This window comes from Podarcis liolepis (genome assembly GCF_965112155.1).
Source record: "Podarcis liolepis genome assembly, chromosome: 7".
NCBI lineage: Eukaryota > Metazoa > Chordata > Lepidosauria > Squamata > Lacertidae > Podarcis > Podarcis liolepis.
Window position 1 is genome coordinate 42,048,662 of NC_139561.1, and position 18,929 is coordinate 42,067,590.

Below are 18,929 nucleotides of genomic sequence, written 5' to 3' on the forward strand. Positions count from 1 at the left end.
GCATTTGGTGGCTGAAAGATACTGTTCTGGGCAACCCTGTGATCATCAGATGGAGGAATGCTTTTCACTGTAATTGCTTTTATAAAATCTTTTTAACTGAAACTAATCTTAGATGTTTTTAATTGTGATTGTTTTGGGGAATGTTTTAACATTGTTTTTGTTTTTAAATTGTGAATCTGTTGGCAGTCCTGGGATCCCTGGGGAAGAAGGATACAAATTCAATAAATAAGAAAAACCAAGTCAGGCTTCTTCCAGCTGCTGCCACTGAAGATAAAACTACACTCCATCGGGAGGGCCGCTGGCCTCAGCCAGCAATAAAAGAAAAGGAGGGGGGAGCCATTTAAATCCTTAGAACTGGATTGCCCAGTGGCATAACTGGCAAAGGCGGCACCTGCTCAAGAAAGGTGGACAGCGGAGCACTGCCTGAACCATACTTCATTTCCAGCAGTGTCTTGATACGCAGCTGCAAGGATGAAAGGGGAAAAGGCAATGAAATGGCGGGGAGGGAGAAAATGGGGAGATCAGTCATTCGCTGGTGATTAGTGTGCAATCTCTGCCAGGGAGACCACGGGACATGCCCTATTAGCTTTAAAATAGACAATTCCTCATTCCACGCGGCCTTTCAAAAGACTCCGTATTATCTTTGAAAAACCGCTAACCTCTGATGGATGGGCGCCAGCAGCAAGCCGCCACTTTGATTTTAGCATTTCAGAGCGCCAAGTGCCTCATCTCTCTCTCTGCTCTCTCCCCCGCCCCCACATCTTATTTTACTAAGTTACTGTGCTCCCCATCCACCAGACAAAAAAAAAGTATTAAAGCTTCAATCAAACCTCTGTACTAGGATGGATGGGCTGGATCATCTGTTGAGTCAGCCCTGGCTCTCTCTACCCAGAGCGCTCCCTGGTGGCATTAGAGCTTCATTAGCGGTAAATTGTTGCAGCAGGGATATTATTGCAGTCTCTCAAGGGCTGCCGAATATTCTAGAGAATAGGGAGGAGTGGGGCAAGGATAGCCTGCATTGGAAACCTCAATAACTGACTGCTGAGATTTGCACTAAGTGAGTCTGCCCTTGATATCCAACTGGAAGCTGCAGATGGTGCAAAACGTGGCAGTTAGGTTGCTGCTGAGTGCAGCAGCCTATTGCAGGAATGTGACGCCACTCTTAAAAGAGCTGCGTGGGTTTGCTGATCTGCTACCAGGCTGGGGTTAAGCACTGAATTATAAAGTCCAAAAGAACTTAGCTTACCTGAAGGGATGCCCTTCCCTCCAAACAGACCTGCCCAGTCACCAAAGTGTTCTAATAAGGCCCACCTAGCTATGTCATAGCCTGCTGAGGCCCAGCTTGCCACAGCCAAGGGAAAGGCCTTTTCAGTTGTGCCCCCGAGTCAATGGAAGAACCTCCCCTCTGAAATGAGGCAGGTGCTGATTCAGCTTAGTTTCCAGCACTTGCTAAACCCCTGTTTGTTCTACCAGGTGTTTGCTGGCCATGAATACGAGTTTATTATGATTCACCCTGACTCTATAGATGCTTCTGTATTAATTTTTACTGAGCTTTTTTTTTACCCTGTGGTTCTATTGATGTGAACTACTTTAAGATTTCTTATGAAAGGCAGTAGCAAAAATATTTTAATTAAGTAAATTAAGAGTGGGGTTAGGCCTGCCGGTGAGGATGAAAGCCAATGTGAGCTACTGACAGGTCCAGCTGGTTTGTGGATAGATCACTGGTTGTCCAGCTCCGTATCCTCTACACTGACTGGGAGTGGCTCTCCAGGTTTCAGACTGGGGCCTCTCCTAGCTTTACCTGCAGATGCTGGGGACTGAGCCTGAGACCTTCTGTGTGCGAAGCAGATGCTCTACCAAGGAGCTACAACCCTTCCCTCAAGGCACAGGAAACTGCTTTATAGTGAGTCAGACCACTGGTGAGGGGAGAGACTCCATCAGGCAAGGCCTCCTTCCACCTGCCTTGCCCCACCCTCTGGCCCTAGGAGTCCTCATAAGGGAGCTGTTCCTGGAGGAAGAACTGTGAGGGGAGAGACTCCATCAGGCAAGGCCTCCTTCCACCTGCCTTGCCCCACCCTCTGGCCCTAGGAGTCCTCATAAGGGAGCTGTTCCTGGAGGAAGAACTGTGAGGGGAGAGACTCCATCAGGGAAGGCCTCCTTCCACCTGCCTTGCCCCACCCTCTACTTCTCAATGTGTATTGTACTGTTTTTTGTCCCGAGGCTTGCCATTTTATTGATTATAGTTTAGATATTATTGTAACTGTTGAGTGGATTTTTGTTTATTTTAAAGTTATGTTTTATTATCATATTTTTGTATTGCATTAGATTGTTATAAGATGTACAATCTTTGTTTCTTCAGCTTGTAAACCGCCTTGAGTATTGTAAGATAGAAAGGCGGTATACAAATTAAAAATGAAATGAAATGAAAATGGTCCACCTAGCTCAGTATTGTCAACACTGACTGGTAGTAGCTATTGAAGGCTTCAGACAGAGATCTCTCCCAGCCCTACCTGGAGATGCTGTGGATTGAACCTGGAGCCCTCTGCATGCAAGGCAGATGCTCTGCCACTGAGCCACAGCACTTCCTTCCTTGAGTACTTTCTCTGCTGATGTATCAAAGCCCACTGAGCTTGCAAGACATGTCCATAACTACAACGTCATCTCCATACATCACACAGAGATGCAGAGCGATAAACTACACTTGGTTAACCTAATCTGCTTTGTTTTTCAAAGCTCAATAATGAGAAGGTGGGAGAAGGAGCTGATCACAACCAAAACAAGCACGGCTGTGTTGAGCAGGCCTGAGCAAGCTGGCTCTTCTTTTCATCGTGATCAGAGCTCAGGGCGTGTTTGTGTGTGTGTTTTCCTTAGCTGGGGCATCATCTGCGCTTCTTCGAAGCACCAGGGGTCCTGCTTTCTCTTCCCCTCCCTCAGCCTTTCCTCTTTGTGGTTTAATTAGTATTTCCAAGAGCTGTGATCCCGCTGGGAAGCCTGGGTAAAATACAAGGGGAGGAGAACCCTAACAATGATTCTTAATTAGCAAACGCTTCGGCTCCCTGCTGCCCATGGTGTCTGCAAGGAAGGGAGAGAGGATGCATGAAAAAAGGGCGGCAGGGTGGGCTGGGCAACCCTGGAGGAAGAGGGCCTTGTGTGCAGAGATTTACAGGCAGCATTTTGCCTGCTTCCTGACATCTCTGAGCGTGCTTGGTGCCTGACCCGGACACTAGCATAGATGATGCTATTTACCCCCAGCCGGAGGACATTTGCTCTGGATGCAACATGCTGCTTTTCAACACTAGATGTTCGATAAGCAGGCCTTGCCCTTCGATGGAATCAATCAGCTCTTGTGTCTCAAAAATAAGAATCAGGAGGGTTTTGTGCGAAATTAAGTCCCAAGCCACATTCAGTCTGTTCTGCATTTTGACAGCTGTTGCAAGGGAAGGTGCACACCGACAGCAGAGATTGACGCAGTGCCAGTTTTGGTGGAGCTGAATCTGCTCAGTTGCAATGCCTTCTCCTTGTAACCTATGCCCATTGTGTCAATGTACAAATGCTGTTTTAGCCATTTCAATGCACCAGAATGAGGTGACTGAAGGAACTAGGGAAGAGAAGCTCCCTTCTACTGAGTCAGTCCATTGGTCCATCTAGCTTAGTGTTGTCTACGATGACTGGTAGGGGCTCTCCAAGGTTTCAGGCAGGGAGTCTTTCCGAACCCTACCTGGAGATACCAGGGATTGAAGCTGGGACCTTCCGCATGCAAACAGGTGCTCTGCCACTGCACCACTGCTCATTTGAGCACATCTCCCCATCGGTTGCATGTATGATGGTGTTTCCTGCTTGGCAGGGGGTTGGACTCAATGGCCCTTGTGCTCTATTCCAACTCTATGATTCTATTCTATGACAAGGTCTTGGTCATGCTGTGTAAGGTGCTGAGGCTTGAAGGCTTCAGTGTTTCATCTTCTGCATCACCAGTACACTTCTGGGCCTTCAAGCAGCCAGGCAGCCTAGGCTCAATTGTGCCAACAGTACTCCAGGCTGTTGTTCCCGTGGTGAAACCCCATAGCATGAAGGTGGGTCTACTGAGGCACCCAAAAGGAGAGTCATAAAGACTGCTTTGCCCGATTCCCTACTTCCACCACATCCACAACTGTACCTCCTGCCACTGGTCCACATGATCATCTACCCATGCCAGGCCTGCACTCTGTGGCAGCCTGTCACAAGCTAGGCCCCTGATATGACATGTTGCTCTTTAGGAATAGAATGTCCACTGAATATCACTCATCCCACGACTAGAAGGCTTGCTTTGTTTTCTGGCTGCCTTATTTTATTAGGGAAGATGGATTTCCCTCAGATCTGCCTGTAGTCTCCTACTCCTGTGTTTCAATCCCATTGCCCCTTCTCAATGGCTTTCTGAAGTCTTTCTAGAGAAAACCCCACCCTCCCCAATAGAAGCCGTGTGCATGTACATGTGAAAGCATTACCTGTCGCCCATCACTCCTCCAGACGCCATTCACAGTTTTGGTGGGTGCAATGGTCACAACCGGAGGTGTGTTCGGCACATTGTGCCCTCCTGGTGGGACAATCAGGGGCCCCATTGGTCCTCGCTTGGGAGTGCTTGCAGGGGAGCTGTGGTTGGTGGCCGGTGAGGAAACAGGAGAAGACTCGCTGCTTATTGAAGACCCTAAAACAAGAGAGATGGACAGAAATGAGATGGGAAGTTTCCCCTAGTGGGTAGTTTAATCCCAGGCATTAGAGCAGGCTGGGAGGCTGAACCCTTGCAGGTGCTCCCATTGAATAAGGCTACCTTCACGCCATGCATTTAAAGCACTCTGATATGACTGCAAACAGTCATGGCTTCCCCCAAAGAATCCTGGGAGCTGTCGTTTGTTAAGGGTGCTGAGAGTTGTCCAAAGTCCCCTTACACAGCTACAATTTCCAGAGTGACTTAATAATCAATCCTTCTTCCCAGGAATTGATGCTCTGTGAGAGAAATGGGGGCCTCCTAACAGCTCTCAGCACCTGTAACAAACTACAGCTCCCATTAGTCTTGGGGGGGGGGGGGAGCTTAAAGTGACATCACAGTTCTTTAAATGTATGGTGCAAAAGTTGCCCAAGTTTAACCACTATTCTGACTCCAAAGAAGACTTTTCCTGAACATTGTTCCTTGTTGACAAGGAAAAGGTTTCCACTCCCATCCCTGCTGAGGTGGTGGTAGGGAATTCTCTCATGTACATTTGGGCCCATTAATTAATTTCAAAAGCATCCATCTGCCAGAATAGGGGTGGACAACTGCATTGCTGGGGCATTCAGATGTCCATTCAGAAGTTGGGGTGAGGTAGTAGTGCTATTTGGCTGTACCCCCTGACCCCTTAGGAGAGTAAAAGTATCACAGTAAAGGTGTGGCTGAGACACAGCATGCAAACCACTAAGAGGGATACAACATTAACCTGGCTGGATCTCTCAGAAACTTTAAAAAACAATTTCCTTTTCCTTATGAGTAGGCACACTTTTTTGCCACATGTGGATCAAACTCTGACAACAGTGAAGGGTGGTGGTTTCTAGTGGTAATTTGATAGTTAGTTGGCCCTTGGGAACGTAGGAAACCACCTTAAACAAAGTCAAACCACTGGTCCATCTAGCTCACTATTGCCTACACTAACTGGCAGCAACTCTCCTGAGTTTCAGCCAGGGAATCTTTCCCGGGCCTGGAGATGCTGGGGATTAAACCTGAGACCTTCTGCAAGCAAAGCAGATGCTCTACCGCTAAGCCACATTTGCTTATGGATTTCTGAGTGACAAGATCCTACCTTTCTCAGCTCAGAAGGCCAGTTTCCTCCTCTACACCTTATTAATAAGGCACTTAATATGGTGCCAGGCACCGTACAGCTATGATGAATATTCAGATACACATAGGCACATCTGTTTCTACCTCCTCATCCACAAATCAAGTGTTCTTGCTCAGAAGCCTTCAAACATTCACATTTAGCAATTGGCAAGACAAAATGGCTTACACTTGGGTTGCATGGGAGGGCTCTTGTGACACATAAAAAGGGACCCAAACTACCCATTCAGTTGCTAGAAGAAACCCAGAAGCATAAAGCCAGCCCAGGGGAAAGCAAAAGCAGCAAGGCAATTACTCTAGAAAAAAGGCTGATGGTACAGAGACGTTACTCTAATGCTGCAGCAGTGGAAGTCCTGGGCTTGAATACCGCCCTGCATGGCTACATCTATCAACACACAAAACCTGGGGCATCACAATTAGAGGCGGCTACTGCTTTCTTTCAAGAAAAATTAGCAAAACCATCCTAAGCCAAGACTGCAAAAGCAGCCATGACCAAAATGTTGTGCTCAAAGAGACGGGCATTTGGGTAAATAGAACAACTCCCTCTCTTTTTCAACCCTTGGGCAAGGTTTTGCTGCAATTTGCATAATACATCTGTATTTTAAATTACACCCAGCCTAGGGAAGCTGCTGGTATTTGCAAGTAGAGGGGGGGAAGAGACTCACAGAAATAGAATTAAGAGCACGATGCATATAGACAAGGGTGGCTATAGAAGAAATACAAATAGGATGCTAACTAGGGCATCCTTGCTAGATTTTGCCCTGTGCCTCAATGCAAACAGGTTGCATGAAAAACATTCATACAAAGGGAAAGTTTGTGTAAACACAAACATGGGGCATTCAAATAAGCTAACAGCCATTCCGAGTTAAAGAAAAACAATTTCCTTATGGTGGAACAGGGTTGGCAAGTGGATCATGTGTCAATTTTATATTGTTTGGTTTAAAATAAAAATAAAAATCATGCCTCTCTAAGCAAACTCTAATGACTTTGAGCCTTTAAGGACATACCAAGATGCAGTTGGGACATCACACTCACACCATACATTTAAAGCACTCTCATACCATTTTAAACAGTCATGGCTTTCCCCCAAAGTATTCTGGGAGCTGTAGTTTGTTAAGGGTGGTGGGAGTTGTTAGAAAACCCTTATTATCACAAAGCTACAACTTAAAGAGTTCCCTGTGAAGACGGAAAGTCTGTTAAACCATTCTGCGAGCTGTATAGCTGCCAGAATTATTTGAGGGAAGCCATGATGGATTAAAGTAGCATCATCGTTCTTTAAATGCATGGTGTGAATGTGGCCACAGTGAATCAGTTGAACTAACAGTGGACTATGTAAATAGATGAATTATTAAGTTGGATTGACTATGGCAAGAGTGAGCTGAAATAGGCTGCAGTGCCTAGTATGACGGCACACTCATGGGAGCCTAGGAATCAGAGAGGTAGATCCTTGATTTTATTGGCCCCAACCAATTCAACTTAAGGATGTTGCAAATCCTTCCTGTTTTACTGAATTCTAAGGAGTACTCAAGAGCACAAAAAGAATATGGAATACTAAGACATCCTTTCCAGCCTGGGCCAAAAAGGTACCCACAGGAACCACTCACAATGAAGTGAACAATGAACATGTTGCACTGTTGACGCATACGGCACTTGACAGAGTTTCATAAGGAAAAAATATACAGCCAATTTGACACTATTTTGCCAACACTATCAGCCTAACTGAAAACATAAAAATCAACAGGCAAGAGCTTATTTTGCTATCATGTACTCTAAAAATTAATGTGTATATACTGTACATTTTTAAATGAACTATTCGGTCAGACTCAAAAGCATGCAACAATCTTTTGTCTTTCTTCCCAATGCCAAGTCTCCTACTTCCATCGGAGTCATACACCACTTGGAGTAAGCTTGCAGCAGAAGGAGAAAGTAGAAAGCCGACCCAAGGAAGGGGCAGGTTTGCCGCGTTGCCAGCTCCCGGGCTTTATTAATTATTCCTGGGCGACTGCGCCACGCTTTCATTCTGGAGAGTGGTGGCACGGATGGTGCAGATGACAAAGGAAGCCGCCAGTATGGATTTGACACCTACTGAAGTCTATCTTGTCAGCGCTGAGGCCGACAACAATTAGCAGCCTTAATCCCCTCTGAGCTGGGAAGCCATTACTCACCACTGAAAGCCTTATCAATCAATACCATCACAAAGAGCCGGGCAATTAATGAAGCTAAAGTCTTACTTCAGAACCCTTAATTCTCACTGTGTGGCTTTAAAATGGGAGGGTTTGTGATCGTTATAATTAACTGGCGGTATTCAGCCAGGAGTTAGTCAATGAAACTAATCTGGCTTGGAGATGACAAGAGGCGCAGTGTGGCAGTGTCACCTTTGTTGTCTGACCTCCTGATTCCCACTCAGTGATAGCAGATTAGCAGGAAAGGCTGACAGGCAAAGGTAATTAACAGCTGAGACCCTGACGAAGAAGTAAAGGCAGAGGATGTGTGGGGAAAGGGGGGTGGAGAGGAGAAAAGGCCCCGCAAGGATCCAAACCCACTGAAGCTGACGATCAGCAGATGAGCCTGCCTGGATTTGCTTTGTAGCTTCTTCTGCTCGCCCAGTTGGAAAGGGACCTATGCCTTGATCAAAATGGAAGGAAATGATTCCTGGATGACAGCAGAAAATGGGCTCAGGGGGTGCCTGGCAGCTCAGGCACTGCAAACAGTTCTAGCCTAACAGAGCAATTCATTTGTGAAGAAAGAGCCTTGGGCTCAGACAAGACTGGATGCTGTGCCCTCAGACCTAAAACACCTCCTTTCAAAATCCTGTATGTCTGTGGGTGGTTGAGCTCACTTCTGGGGAAAGGATTTTGCCTGCTTCACCTGTGACAGATACGTCGCCTCTACCCTTAGAGGGAGCTGGGAAACTGAGGTCAGATGCTGGTGCACCCCTGACCTTAAAAAAAATTCCCACAAAGCCATATTGTTTCCAGCGGTCGCTGCTTCTTCCGTCTGACATTTCCAGTTTTGAGCTGACCGAGAAGCAAACAAATACAAACACACCCTTGATCCAGTGAAGGAAAAACAGCTCTTGTGTAACACCTGTTCAAGTTCTGCCACCCCAGAAATATTCACCACTGCAGATTCTAACCTCTACCATTAATGGGGCCACAAACAGGCCCCACAAAGAGCTGGTCTCTGATTACAACCAGTCACAGCTCTCTGAATCTTCGGCTTCTAGGAAATCCATGTGACCCTTTCCCAGAACAGACACCCATGGCAGGCTGGAACTTTAAATTCCCCACTAGCTAGAATTAGCATGTGATGAGCAAAGTAGTGTAGTTACATCACACTGAGACACTCTCTCTCTCTCTCTCTCTCTCTCTCTCTCTCTCTCTCCAGATTAATAACTGTTTAGCTCTTATTCATAAAATGGGGACAGAGGCTGCATACACTTGTTATTTTTAAAGTACAGTGGTACCTTGGGTTACATACGCTTCAGGTTACAGACTCTGCTAACCCAAAACTAGTACCTCGGGTTAAGAACTTTGCTTCAGGATGAGAACAGAAATTGGGCGGTGGCGGCGCGGCAGCAGCAGGAGGCCCCATTAGCTAAAGTGGTGCTTTGGGTTAAGAACAGTTTCAGGTTAAGAACGGACCTCCAGAATGAATTAAGTACTTAACCCGAGGTAGCACTGTATATTAAAGCACATCCCCTCACCCCAGAAAGAATCTTGGGAACCGTAGTTTTTTAAGGGGCTGGTAATTGTAGCTCTGTGAGGGGTAAACTACAGCTCCCAGGATTCTTTGGAGAGAATGTGATTTTAATGTGTGGTGTGTACACAGCCACAGACTTGTAGTTTGTGCTACCCCACCCCCCCGCCAAAACCCCTGGCATTTTGCTCAAAACGGTTTCAAACAATTAATAAAACTAAAGCATTTCTGGATATTGCCTCCCCCTCAAAAGGCATCATCTCTTTGGCTTCCTCAACCCACATGCAGGGTGGCATTCTAGCTCCTTGCCCACCCCCCACCCCGTCACCTTATTCTTCCTGGGGGCCAATTTCTTTTTAACACATTCCCTCCAACACTCCCCTCAGCCACCCATCCAGGCACAGCAAAAACTGCTTTGAACTCTGCATCGAATCTGAGAGCTCCAAGAACTCAATTAACATCCATTTGATATCAATAAATATGTTAAGCAGCTTCCTGTTTCTGGAAGGCCCTGGCTGGCATGGACACGCACACGCACACACAAACGGACACACACACACACACACACACACACACACACACGCTCTGCCGGCTGGTTCCGAGGCTGTGTGGCTTTCTTTCCTTTTGAGATGAAAGAGAATGAAATTGCAAGGAAAAAGCCATGCCACTCTAATCCCCGCTGGATGCGCACCCCTGGTTAGCTCTTGTTTTCTTCCGTCTCAAAGTCATGTTTCATATTGACAAGGAGAGGGAAAAAATACCCCTCATCAAAAAGGTCGGGTAGTTCTTCCTGCTCAAGCTAAACTCTTTGGACCCAGCCTGGGACCTTGAGGGCATCCTTAGCAAATCTGAAAGCAGCACATCTCAGAGGCAAGTTGTGTGGGAGAAAAGCAGGCAGACAGGCACAACACATATCAAAATACTGTTTTTCTCCCTCATTTGCATACATCACATTGGCCTGACCTGTTCCCTTAACATCCGCATGGGGTAGTGGTTAGAGTGTTGGATTAGGATCTGGGAGACCAGGGTCCATTGCCATGAAGATCACTGGGTGACCTTGGGCCAGTCCCTGCTTCAGCCTAGTCTACCTCACAGGGTTGTTACGGGGATTAAATAAGGAGGGGGAGAACCATGTATGCCACCTTGAGCTCCTTAGAGAAAAAGATAGGATACAAGTGCAATCAATCAATCAATCAATTCTCACAAAATGTGAGCAGAAGGTATACAATGTTGCTGCTATTTTACAGACGCCACCATTGGTTTGTTGCATTTTTCCAGGAGCAGAAAGTCAGCCGGTAGGGCCAGGGGTTGGCAGGTGATGTTGGCAGTAGAGAAGCGAATTTGTGGCACAAGAGTGCTATTTAGCCATTGCTATTTATTTTGAGATGTATGTGGGTGGGTCATAAAGGTGCACTCTTTTTTGGCAATTACCCAAATGTGTCAGGGCTCTGTAATAGTGTGACAATTGGGAAGCACCTCAACACATTCTGCAGACAACGCCAAACTGCAGACATTGAGTGTCAAGATTTCCCCATCTTTTTATCTTCTCTCTTGCCAACTCCTTGCTCTCCATTCTGCCTAATATCCAGTATGAAGAAGAGTTCCCGAAGATGCTAAAGCAGGGGTGTGATACCTGTGCTGCTCTTCATGTTGCTGGACTCCAAATCCCATCGTCCCTGACAGCTGGGGCAATGCTTGATGGGGCTGATAGGAGATGGAGTCCAACAACATCTGGGGGGCCACAGGTTTCCCAATCCCTGCTCTAAAGCTCGCTTGCCAAAATATGACATTTTAGTTATAACCTCAATATGGATTCTTGATTTTGCTTCCGTCTTATTACTCTCACATCACAGCAACACCCCAGGAGCAAACCATGTGGTCAAAAGGCACTGGCAACACATTGGTCTTGAGTAAGACTTAGGCCGCATTCATACTATGCATTTAAAGCACTTCAAACAGTCATCGTGTTTCCCAAAGAATTATGGGAGCTGCTGTTTGTTAAGGGTGCTGAGAGTTATTTCTCTTCACAGAACTACAATTCCCAAAATTACCTGTGAAGAGGGATTGACTGTTAAACCACTTCAGAACTGTAGCTCTGTGAAAGGAATAGGGGGTCTCTTAAAAACTCTCAACATCCTTAACAAGCAATGGCTCCTGGGATTCTTTGGGAGAAGACATGACTGTTTAAAGTGGTATCACAGTGCCTTAAATGTATGATGTGGGTGTGGCCTTAGGTAAAAGTAAAGGTACCCCTGCCAGTTCGGGCCAGTCTTGCCAGACTCTAGGGTTGTGCGCTCATCTCACTCTATAGGCCGGGAGCCAGCGCTGTCCGCAGACACTTCCGGGTCACGTGGCCAGTGTGACATCGCTGCTCTGGCGAGCCTGCACCAGCGCAGCACACGGAACACCGTTTACCTTCCCGCTGGTAAGCGGTCCCTATTTATCTACTTGCACCCGGGGGTGCTTTCGAACTGCTAGGTTGGCAGGCGCTGGTACCAAACGGCGGGAGCGCACCCCGCCGCGGGGATTTGAACCGCCGACCATGCAATCGGCAAGTCCTAGACGCTGAGGTTTTACCCACAGCGCCACCTTGGATGCAACCAATTATCCATAGGGAAGGACCCTCAGAGGCCAACCTCTGGATCTTTGCCACATTAAAAATCCCCCAAGGTGCTTCATTATGGTGTTTTGCATGCAAAGCAGTCCCACCCCAGTAGTACCTAATGTGGTGGGGAAGAGCTGAGGACTCACCCTCTCATCACTAGCACCACTGCAGCTTACCTGGAGAAAGGGCCGTGTGAACACACTCAGGGAAAACCCAGACTGGCTCAACCTGTGCATCCATACAGCACTGATCTCACCACTGCTGTCTCCGCCCTTCCACACCACACACAGGCCAACAACACCACCGCCACTAGAAAGCCTGCACACTCCCTTGTTTTACACTTCACGCCTGCCCATTCTCCCTAAACGCTTCCCAATATAATCTCCTATTAAGCATCTCCAAGCCGATTCATCTCCAGGAGCCAGACAGGCGGAGAACTCCGAAGACAGCAAAGGGATTTTTTTTCATTATTCTTTTTGTTAAACAATCAAGTTATGCAGCAGCTAAAATCTAAATCAACGGAGAAGAAAAACTCTGCACCGCTTTTCATTATCAACCATATTTTGCTGGGGCAGATATTTGTATATAGCTTGCAAAGGAGAACCAAAAAAGAAAAGAAAAAAAGACTGCATTTGCAAAGAGGAACTGGAGCTGGAGCTGGAGAGGAGATCCGAGCATCAGGAAATCAATGTCAAAAATCCACTAAAGTCGCTTTTGACGGGCTAAGCAGCAAAGCAGCAGGAGGGAAGAATGAAGGGGGGCGGGCGGGGAACACTACATGGTAGAGAAAATGGGGGGAAGGAGGGAGGGAAGAGATGGCAGGAAGGGTGAGGCATCTTCTAATCTATAGCGTTTCGCAAATTGATTTCCCCTTTGGGTGGAGGGGGAAGGAGAGGGAAGCTGTTCCCATTATCCAGATTGGAGACTTCAGTGATTAACGCTCTATGCAGAAAGGACTAGCAATTTCAACCACAATAATGCATTCTCTACCTCTGTTTAAAACCTACCTTGCCTCTTTGCTCAAAGCATTGTGCTGCCTGATTAGAATGGCCTGTTTCGCCCTCTCTTAGCTCAAAACTCCCTTCACTGTTCCTCCCCTCTGCAAGAGGCATCACTTCCTCTTATCTAGTGCTCAAAACCAAGAGCCCTGAAGCACATGGAGCCTCAATGAAAGAGTGCCTCAAAGCATGTGCAGAGTACATTTCTTTCACCTTTGAGTAAACCATCCTCAGCACATATATACCCCTCCATAGATGGGGAGAAGAGGAAGGATCTGAAATCCAGTCTGCAGCCTCCCAGCAAATACTGTGACCCAGGCCACATTCATTTAAAGTACTACTGATTCCCCTTTAAACAGTCAAGGCTCCCCCACCCCCACCAAAAAAATCCTGAGAGCTGTAGTTTGTTAAGGATGCTGACGGTTGTTAGGAGACCCCTGTCACCCTCTCCCAGCTAAATTTCCTGTGAAAAGAATTGGAATCTCCTAAAAACTCTCAGCACCCTTAACAAACTACAGCTCCCTTGATGCTTTGAAGAAAAGGTGCAAAGGTGGCCCTGGAATGTGAGGAATAAACTATTGCTTGATTGGAGCTGTTTGTTCTCTTCTTCCCCCACTGCAAAGTAGCAGCCACCTCTCTGGATGACAGTCAGCAGCCTCCAAAGGATGCACTCAGTTCCTGGAAGCTTCCAGTTGTTCTCTGAACTGCGAACACAGCTATTCGCCCACCTTGGGACTACAAATGTGCTCACCTGCATGAAAAGCACCAAGCAGTGCTGTGTAGCCAGCCTTAATTGACTCACTCTCCTCTGCTCCAATTTAGATAATTGCTGTGTACAATGAAACCTCTGTTTAAAGGAAGCACTTTCTGAAAGGAACAGACACAGCGGAATAACAAAGCAGCTACTGCGACCTGCTCTGGTGCCAAAACAGTCTCCAAAACCCTCTGTGGAAAGCGGCTGGCTCATGGTTGACCTACAGCAGGGTCAGGGTGGGATCTACTTCTCCAGGTGGCCCCAGCAACCAAACCCATAATGTCAAAGGAGAATGGAAGGCTTACGCGTGCAGCTGCTGGCATCACAGCAGTGAGCCATGCTCCTTACAGAGGCCACTAAGAATCATTCTCTTATTCCTTCCCTCCTGGGAGCTGTCACCACCTGTCCAGCTACTGGAGATTTAAGCAGTGGTGGCTGGTGCCCATTGGGACTGGCAGGTGGAAGGCAGGAAGGCCAACAGGCAGAGCCAACTAAACCCTGCAAACTGGCTGAGTTCTACAAAAGGCAATGATGAGATTAAGGAGAAGGAGGAAGCTGCCAGGCAGTGCCAAAGGCTGGTTGGAGGTAGGAGAGCAGGAAAGTAGAACGCTGGCTGAGGGCAGACTGTAGTTAGAGAAGCAGTGCCCTGTTTGTCCTAATGGATCTGTCTGCACTGTGGGCCTGATCCTAGGATTTTGGGACCAACCACTGAGTCTTCTAACTGGCAAGAGCTGTGGGAGAACAAGGCCCTTGTGGGAACTCTCTCATTCTCTTAGGCAACCCCATGGGTCACAGGTGATCTTCCTGGGGCCCCATGTAACTTTCAGAAAAGGCAAGAGGGCAATCAGTCATATGTACACCCAAAGAGAACCAGGAACAGAAGTTATTCCTGATCAATTAACATTGGCAACACCACAAGACAGTGTAAGGTTGAGGGTTGGTCCTTGTTCTCTGCCTTTATTCACACTGATCTATGAACTGAGACACAGCAGCTAAAAATCTGTCTTTTTAACTCTCTGTGAGCACAACAACGCTCAATAATATGTATCCCTTAAAGCCAGGTTGGGGCTCAAACTTTCAGAAAGGAACACATAGCAGTAAAGCACCTTTTGTAAAGCATGCAAAAATCCCCAGATCCAGTACCTGACATTTTGGGTTATATCCAGCTAAAGTCTACTCAGAGGAGACTTGTGGAAATTAAGGAACCTAAGCTAGACATGTCCATTAATTCTGATGGGTCTACTCTGAGTAGAAGGAGCACTGGATAAAACCCTTTCAGTTAAAAGGACAAAGTGATGAGAAAGACTGTCCCCACCTGGGACCTTAGAGAGTTGTTGCTGCTACTACTCAGAGGAAGCCAGTCTTCGCTAACCTGCCATAATAACACAAGAACCCTGCTGGATCAGGTCACTGGCCCATATAACACACCATCCTGTGCTCACAGTGGCCACCCAGATGCCTCAGTGGGAAACCTGGAAGCGGGCTCTGAGAATTGCATCACTCTCTCCACCTGTGGTTTTCAGCAACTGGTATTCAAAGCACTATAGAGCATAGCCAGTGCAGTTAGGAGTCCTCCAAACATTTTGGACTACAGGTCCCATCCACATGGCTTTTTGGTGAGGAAGTGAAGACCTTTGCTATTGGGACTCACAGATTCAAGGCAGGCAATCACTGAAATGAAAAGGAAATAAAGCCCAGGGCTTGATAAGCTGCGCTGTTCCCTGCCTGTGCTAGTAAAAAGCCTTCTCTTCCCGTCTGTGCCCCCCTGCCACTGCCTTGCTCCAACCAGGCCTCCCTCTGCTGCTTCACTAATTCCTACCTCCACCTCCTCCTGCTGGCTTCAAGGCGCCCGCCTTCAGCCGAGCTCCCGCTAAATAGCCCATTAAAGAGAAAAATATTCAGATGTGCATTTCACCATACTGGCACCCAGCAGCCGCTGACTTTGTTATTTAGCGGGGGAGCTTTGGATGGTGAAAGAACACATTTAGGAGCCTTAGGAAAAATAAAATTTCAATGAAGCATGGCAGCGGCGATGAGGCCTATTTGCGGGGGAAAGGACGGACTCTTTCCTGCGCTTGCTCTCGCTCCAGACTTTCTCTCGGGGTACAGCAAATGATATGGCATTTGGATTACTCCGTCTGAATTGAATTTTTAAACTGCCCCCTCGAGATACAATGCTGAGGAAAGACATTAGCCCGTCAAGCGGCAGGGGGAAAGAGAACAAAATCCGACGGCTAAAAATAAAATGAGAGCTTTAGCGGGAAGAGGAAGGCGGGGTGTCAGAGGCTGGCTGCGGACAGAAGCGGGCTGACCGCATGAGTGACTGGGCCATTACCCAGGAGGCTTTGGCACTTGAGAAACGCCAAGTCCACATGGCTCCCCCTTTCTGCTCCATGAAAACAGTCACACTTCAGGCAATTCTTAGCCCTGAACTGGGAATTCAGGCCCCTGAATCTTTGCTTTCTTCCAGAAGTAGATGCTGAAGGTTCTATGGGCAGTACAAAAAGTTCAGCTGCTCCCCGCTCTGTCTCCAGGCAAAGAAGATGTTGGGTTTGCAACAGGAAATTCTCCTCTGCTTCCCCCAGTGGGAGACTATGGAAATAGGCATGCCAGGGGGAAAGACCATGGCACCTGGTCTAACAGATTACATGACAAGATGGAAGGGGAGACTACTTTGTGGGCAATCTGCTACAAGGGTTGATGATCTGGAAAAACACACCAGTGCGTAAAATGAGGGGTGATCAGATGAGAGACGTTGAGAAGAAAGGTGTCAAACCTTCTGCAGCTGACAAAGTGGAGTCACAGAACTTGCTGGATGGCCCAACCTCTCTCTCTATTTTCATCCTTCAAACCTATCCAATAAGACTGAATTCATTCTTCCTTGCTGCCACTTAACTCTCTCCATCTCTGCCTAGTTCTCCATGACTCACTTGACCACCTGTGATGTCTTTTGCTACCTTTGCCATCACCTGCTCTTGGTCCCTCTAAGTAGGTTGCTTCTGTGCTCAAGACATCATCCAACACTCTTAGCACTGCATAAATGCCAACCCAGCTGTAGTTTACAGAAAGCACTTGAGTTTTAGTGGAAGGGGATAAGATAAAGTCTGCTAAAGTGCTTGGAGTTTCTAAAATATTATTTTGGGGTGGGGGGGGGATATCTTACAAAAAAGACCCATTAGCTCTTAGTTTGGCAAAAACCACCCTGACAGCTATCAGGTTGCTATATAGGCAAAACAAGACATCTGGTGTGCATGTGTGAATGAGAGCAAGAGTAATGAGTAATGTTGGGAGCCAAAAGGGCTTTTCCACAGGAGCTCAGTAATAACTGTGAACACTCTGACCAGTTGGCTGAATAACCACAAGCAGCTTTGACAGGAAAAAAAGGCCCTGTCTGATAGAATAGCAGGTATACATAAAGACTAACATTCCATATGCGCTCCTCTTCCCATGAATGCAGATGTCCATTTCCCCAATACATGCATGCACTGCATTTTTTCTGGAGTGAGCCCTCTGGATGTTCCCACTCTTCAAACATGAGGACAGCTATATTTTTTAATCGCAGCCTTCAGGTTTGCTTTCCTACAGCTACATCAGTGAAATGGGGTTTAGTATCTTGAATGCACTGCATGTTTGACAATTTGTTTTTAAATTTGATTGACATAAAACATTGCTTTTCTATTTTTCCAGTTGTGAGAAGTAGGGACTGAGAAGTGCAATAAAGGGAAGGGAAAGAGCCGAGCAGGGGGAAACAGGTGCACAAAAGGGGAAACCTTGGAGTAGCCTGGGCCACATCCTTCAAGGAGCTGAGTCATGGAACTCGAGGTGTGGGTGGTGTCTGGGATCCCTCCCCTCTCTCTGCAAAAAGTGTCCTTCCTCTGTGCCCCCGTGCTGGCTCCCCTCTACTTCATCCAGGTCAAAGGGCCACCCCCGCCCTCACTCTTACCTCTGGGTTCCTCGGCCTGTTTGGCAAGCTTGCGCAGGGCGGCGGCAAAGCTGGAAGAGGGTGCGGACTGGACTGACAAAGTGCTGTTGGCTGCCGGGCTGCCACTGGGCACAAGGGAGGCATTGAGAGGAGATGGGGTCAGGGGGCTGACGGTGGCGGTAGTCCGGGTCGCTGTTGAAAGCATTCCTAGAGAAGGTGACTTTGGCTCATGGCTCATGCCTGAAACAATGAAAAGAAGAATTGATGTCACTGGGAGAGAAGGAGTCAAGTCACATCATCCCAGAGAGAGTCAAACCTGGCATTGGAATATAACAAGCAGGGCTGGGACAGGACCAGACAAGGGTGACGGGCTGGAGTACCGAGGAGAGGTGGCAATTATGGCTACCCCAGAGCACTCTGCATCTACCTACTAGGGGAAACGCCAAAGGCTTTACATGGGCAAAGTTTTGCAGTTGCGGAAGACAGAAGGTAGGTGGACAGAGAATTGAGGGCGTGGTGGAGCTGGACAGGAAATCCAAGGGTTATTTGTGCTGCTGTGTTTATACCCACATCACATCTAGGGTTACCTATTGTTTCCTACCCTGTCCAGGAGAAAATGTGCTAAATTTTTGCAGTGGTAAAGCAGTGGTGGAAGGCTACTCAAATAAACTATTAAATTAGCACATCTCTGTCTTTGCTTTATTGGAAGGGAGGGAAAGCTGGGAGATGAATGGAGCAGCACACCCTAAACCAGAGCTTTCCAAACTTTTCATATTTGTGACACTCTTTAGACCTGCATCATTTTGAGACACACTAATTCAATTTCACTAGCAAACCAGAGATTAAATTAACCCCTTTCCAGGCCCGCGAGGAGCACGGGAAGCGTTTGTGCGACACACCCTACACACTGCAGCCGACACACTAACATGTTGCGACACACAGTTTGGAAAGCTCTGCCCTAAACCTTTGTTCTGGGGCTCAAATCAAAAGACACTCACTCACTCACTCACTCACTCACTCACTCACCCACCCATTCATTTGCAGGGCCAATTACAGGACCCTAACTCATGCTAGATCTGCTTCACACCTGCAGGCTAACCATGTACCAA

The 18,929-nt window shown here is 47.3% G+C and overlaps 1 protein-coding gene across 12 annotated transcripts in view; it reads right to left on the bottom strand.

Annotated features, from left to right (window-relative positions):
• The window catches only part of GSE1 (Gse1 coiled-coil protein), a 439,018-nt gene that overhangs the window by 33,940 nt on the left and 386,149 nt on the right, over positions 1–18,929 (bottom strand). For 9 of the 12 annotated variants that reach the window (XM_083513482.1, XM_083513474.1, XM_083513479.1 and 6 more), the window contains 2 exons: positions 17,842–18,060; positions 4,482–4,681 (listed from right to left, as the gene is read on the bottom strand). In XM_083513482.1, the coding sequence (XP_083369608.1) occupies positions 4,482–4,681; positions 17,842–18,058 (417 nt within the window). In that variant the 5' untranslated portion in view covers positions 18,059–18,060. The remainder of the gene's footprint in view (positions 1–4,481; positions 4,682–17,841; positions 18,061–18,929) is intronic. The other 3 variants (XM_083513478.1, XM_083513476.1, XM_083513477.1) reach the window with 1 other exon arrangement.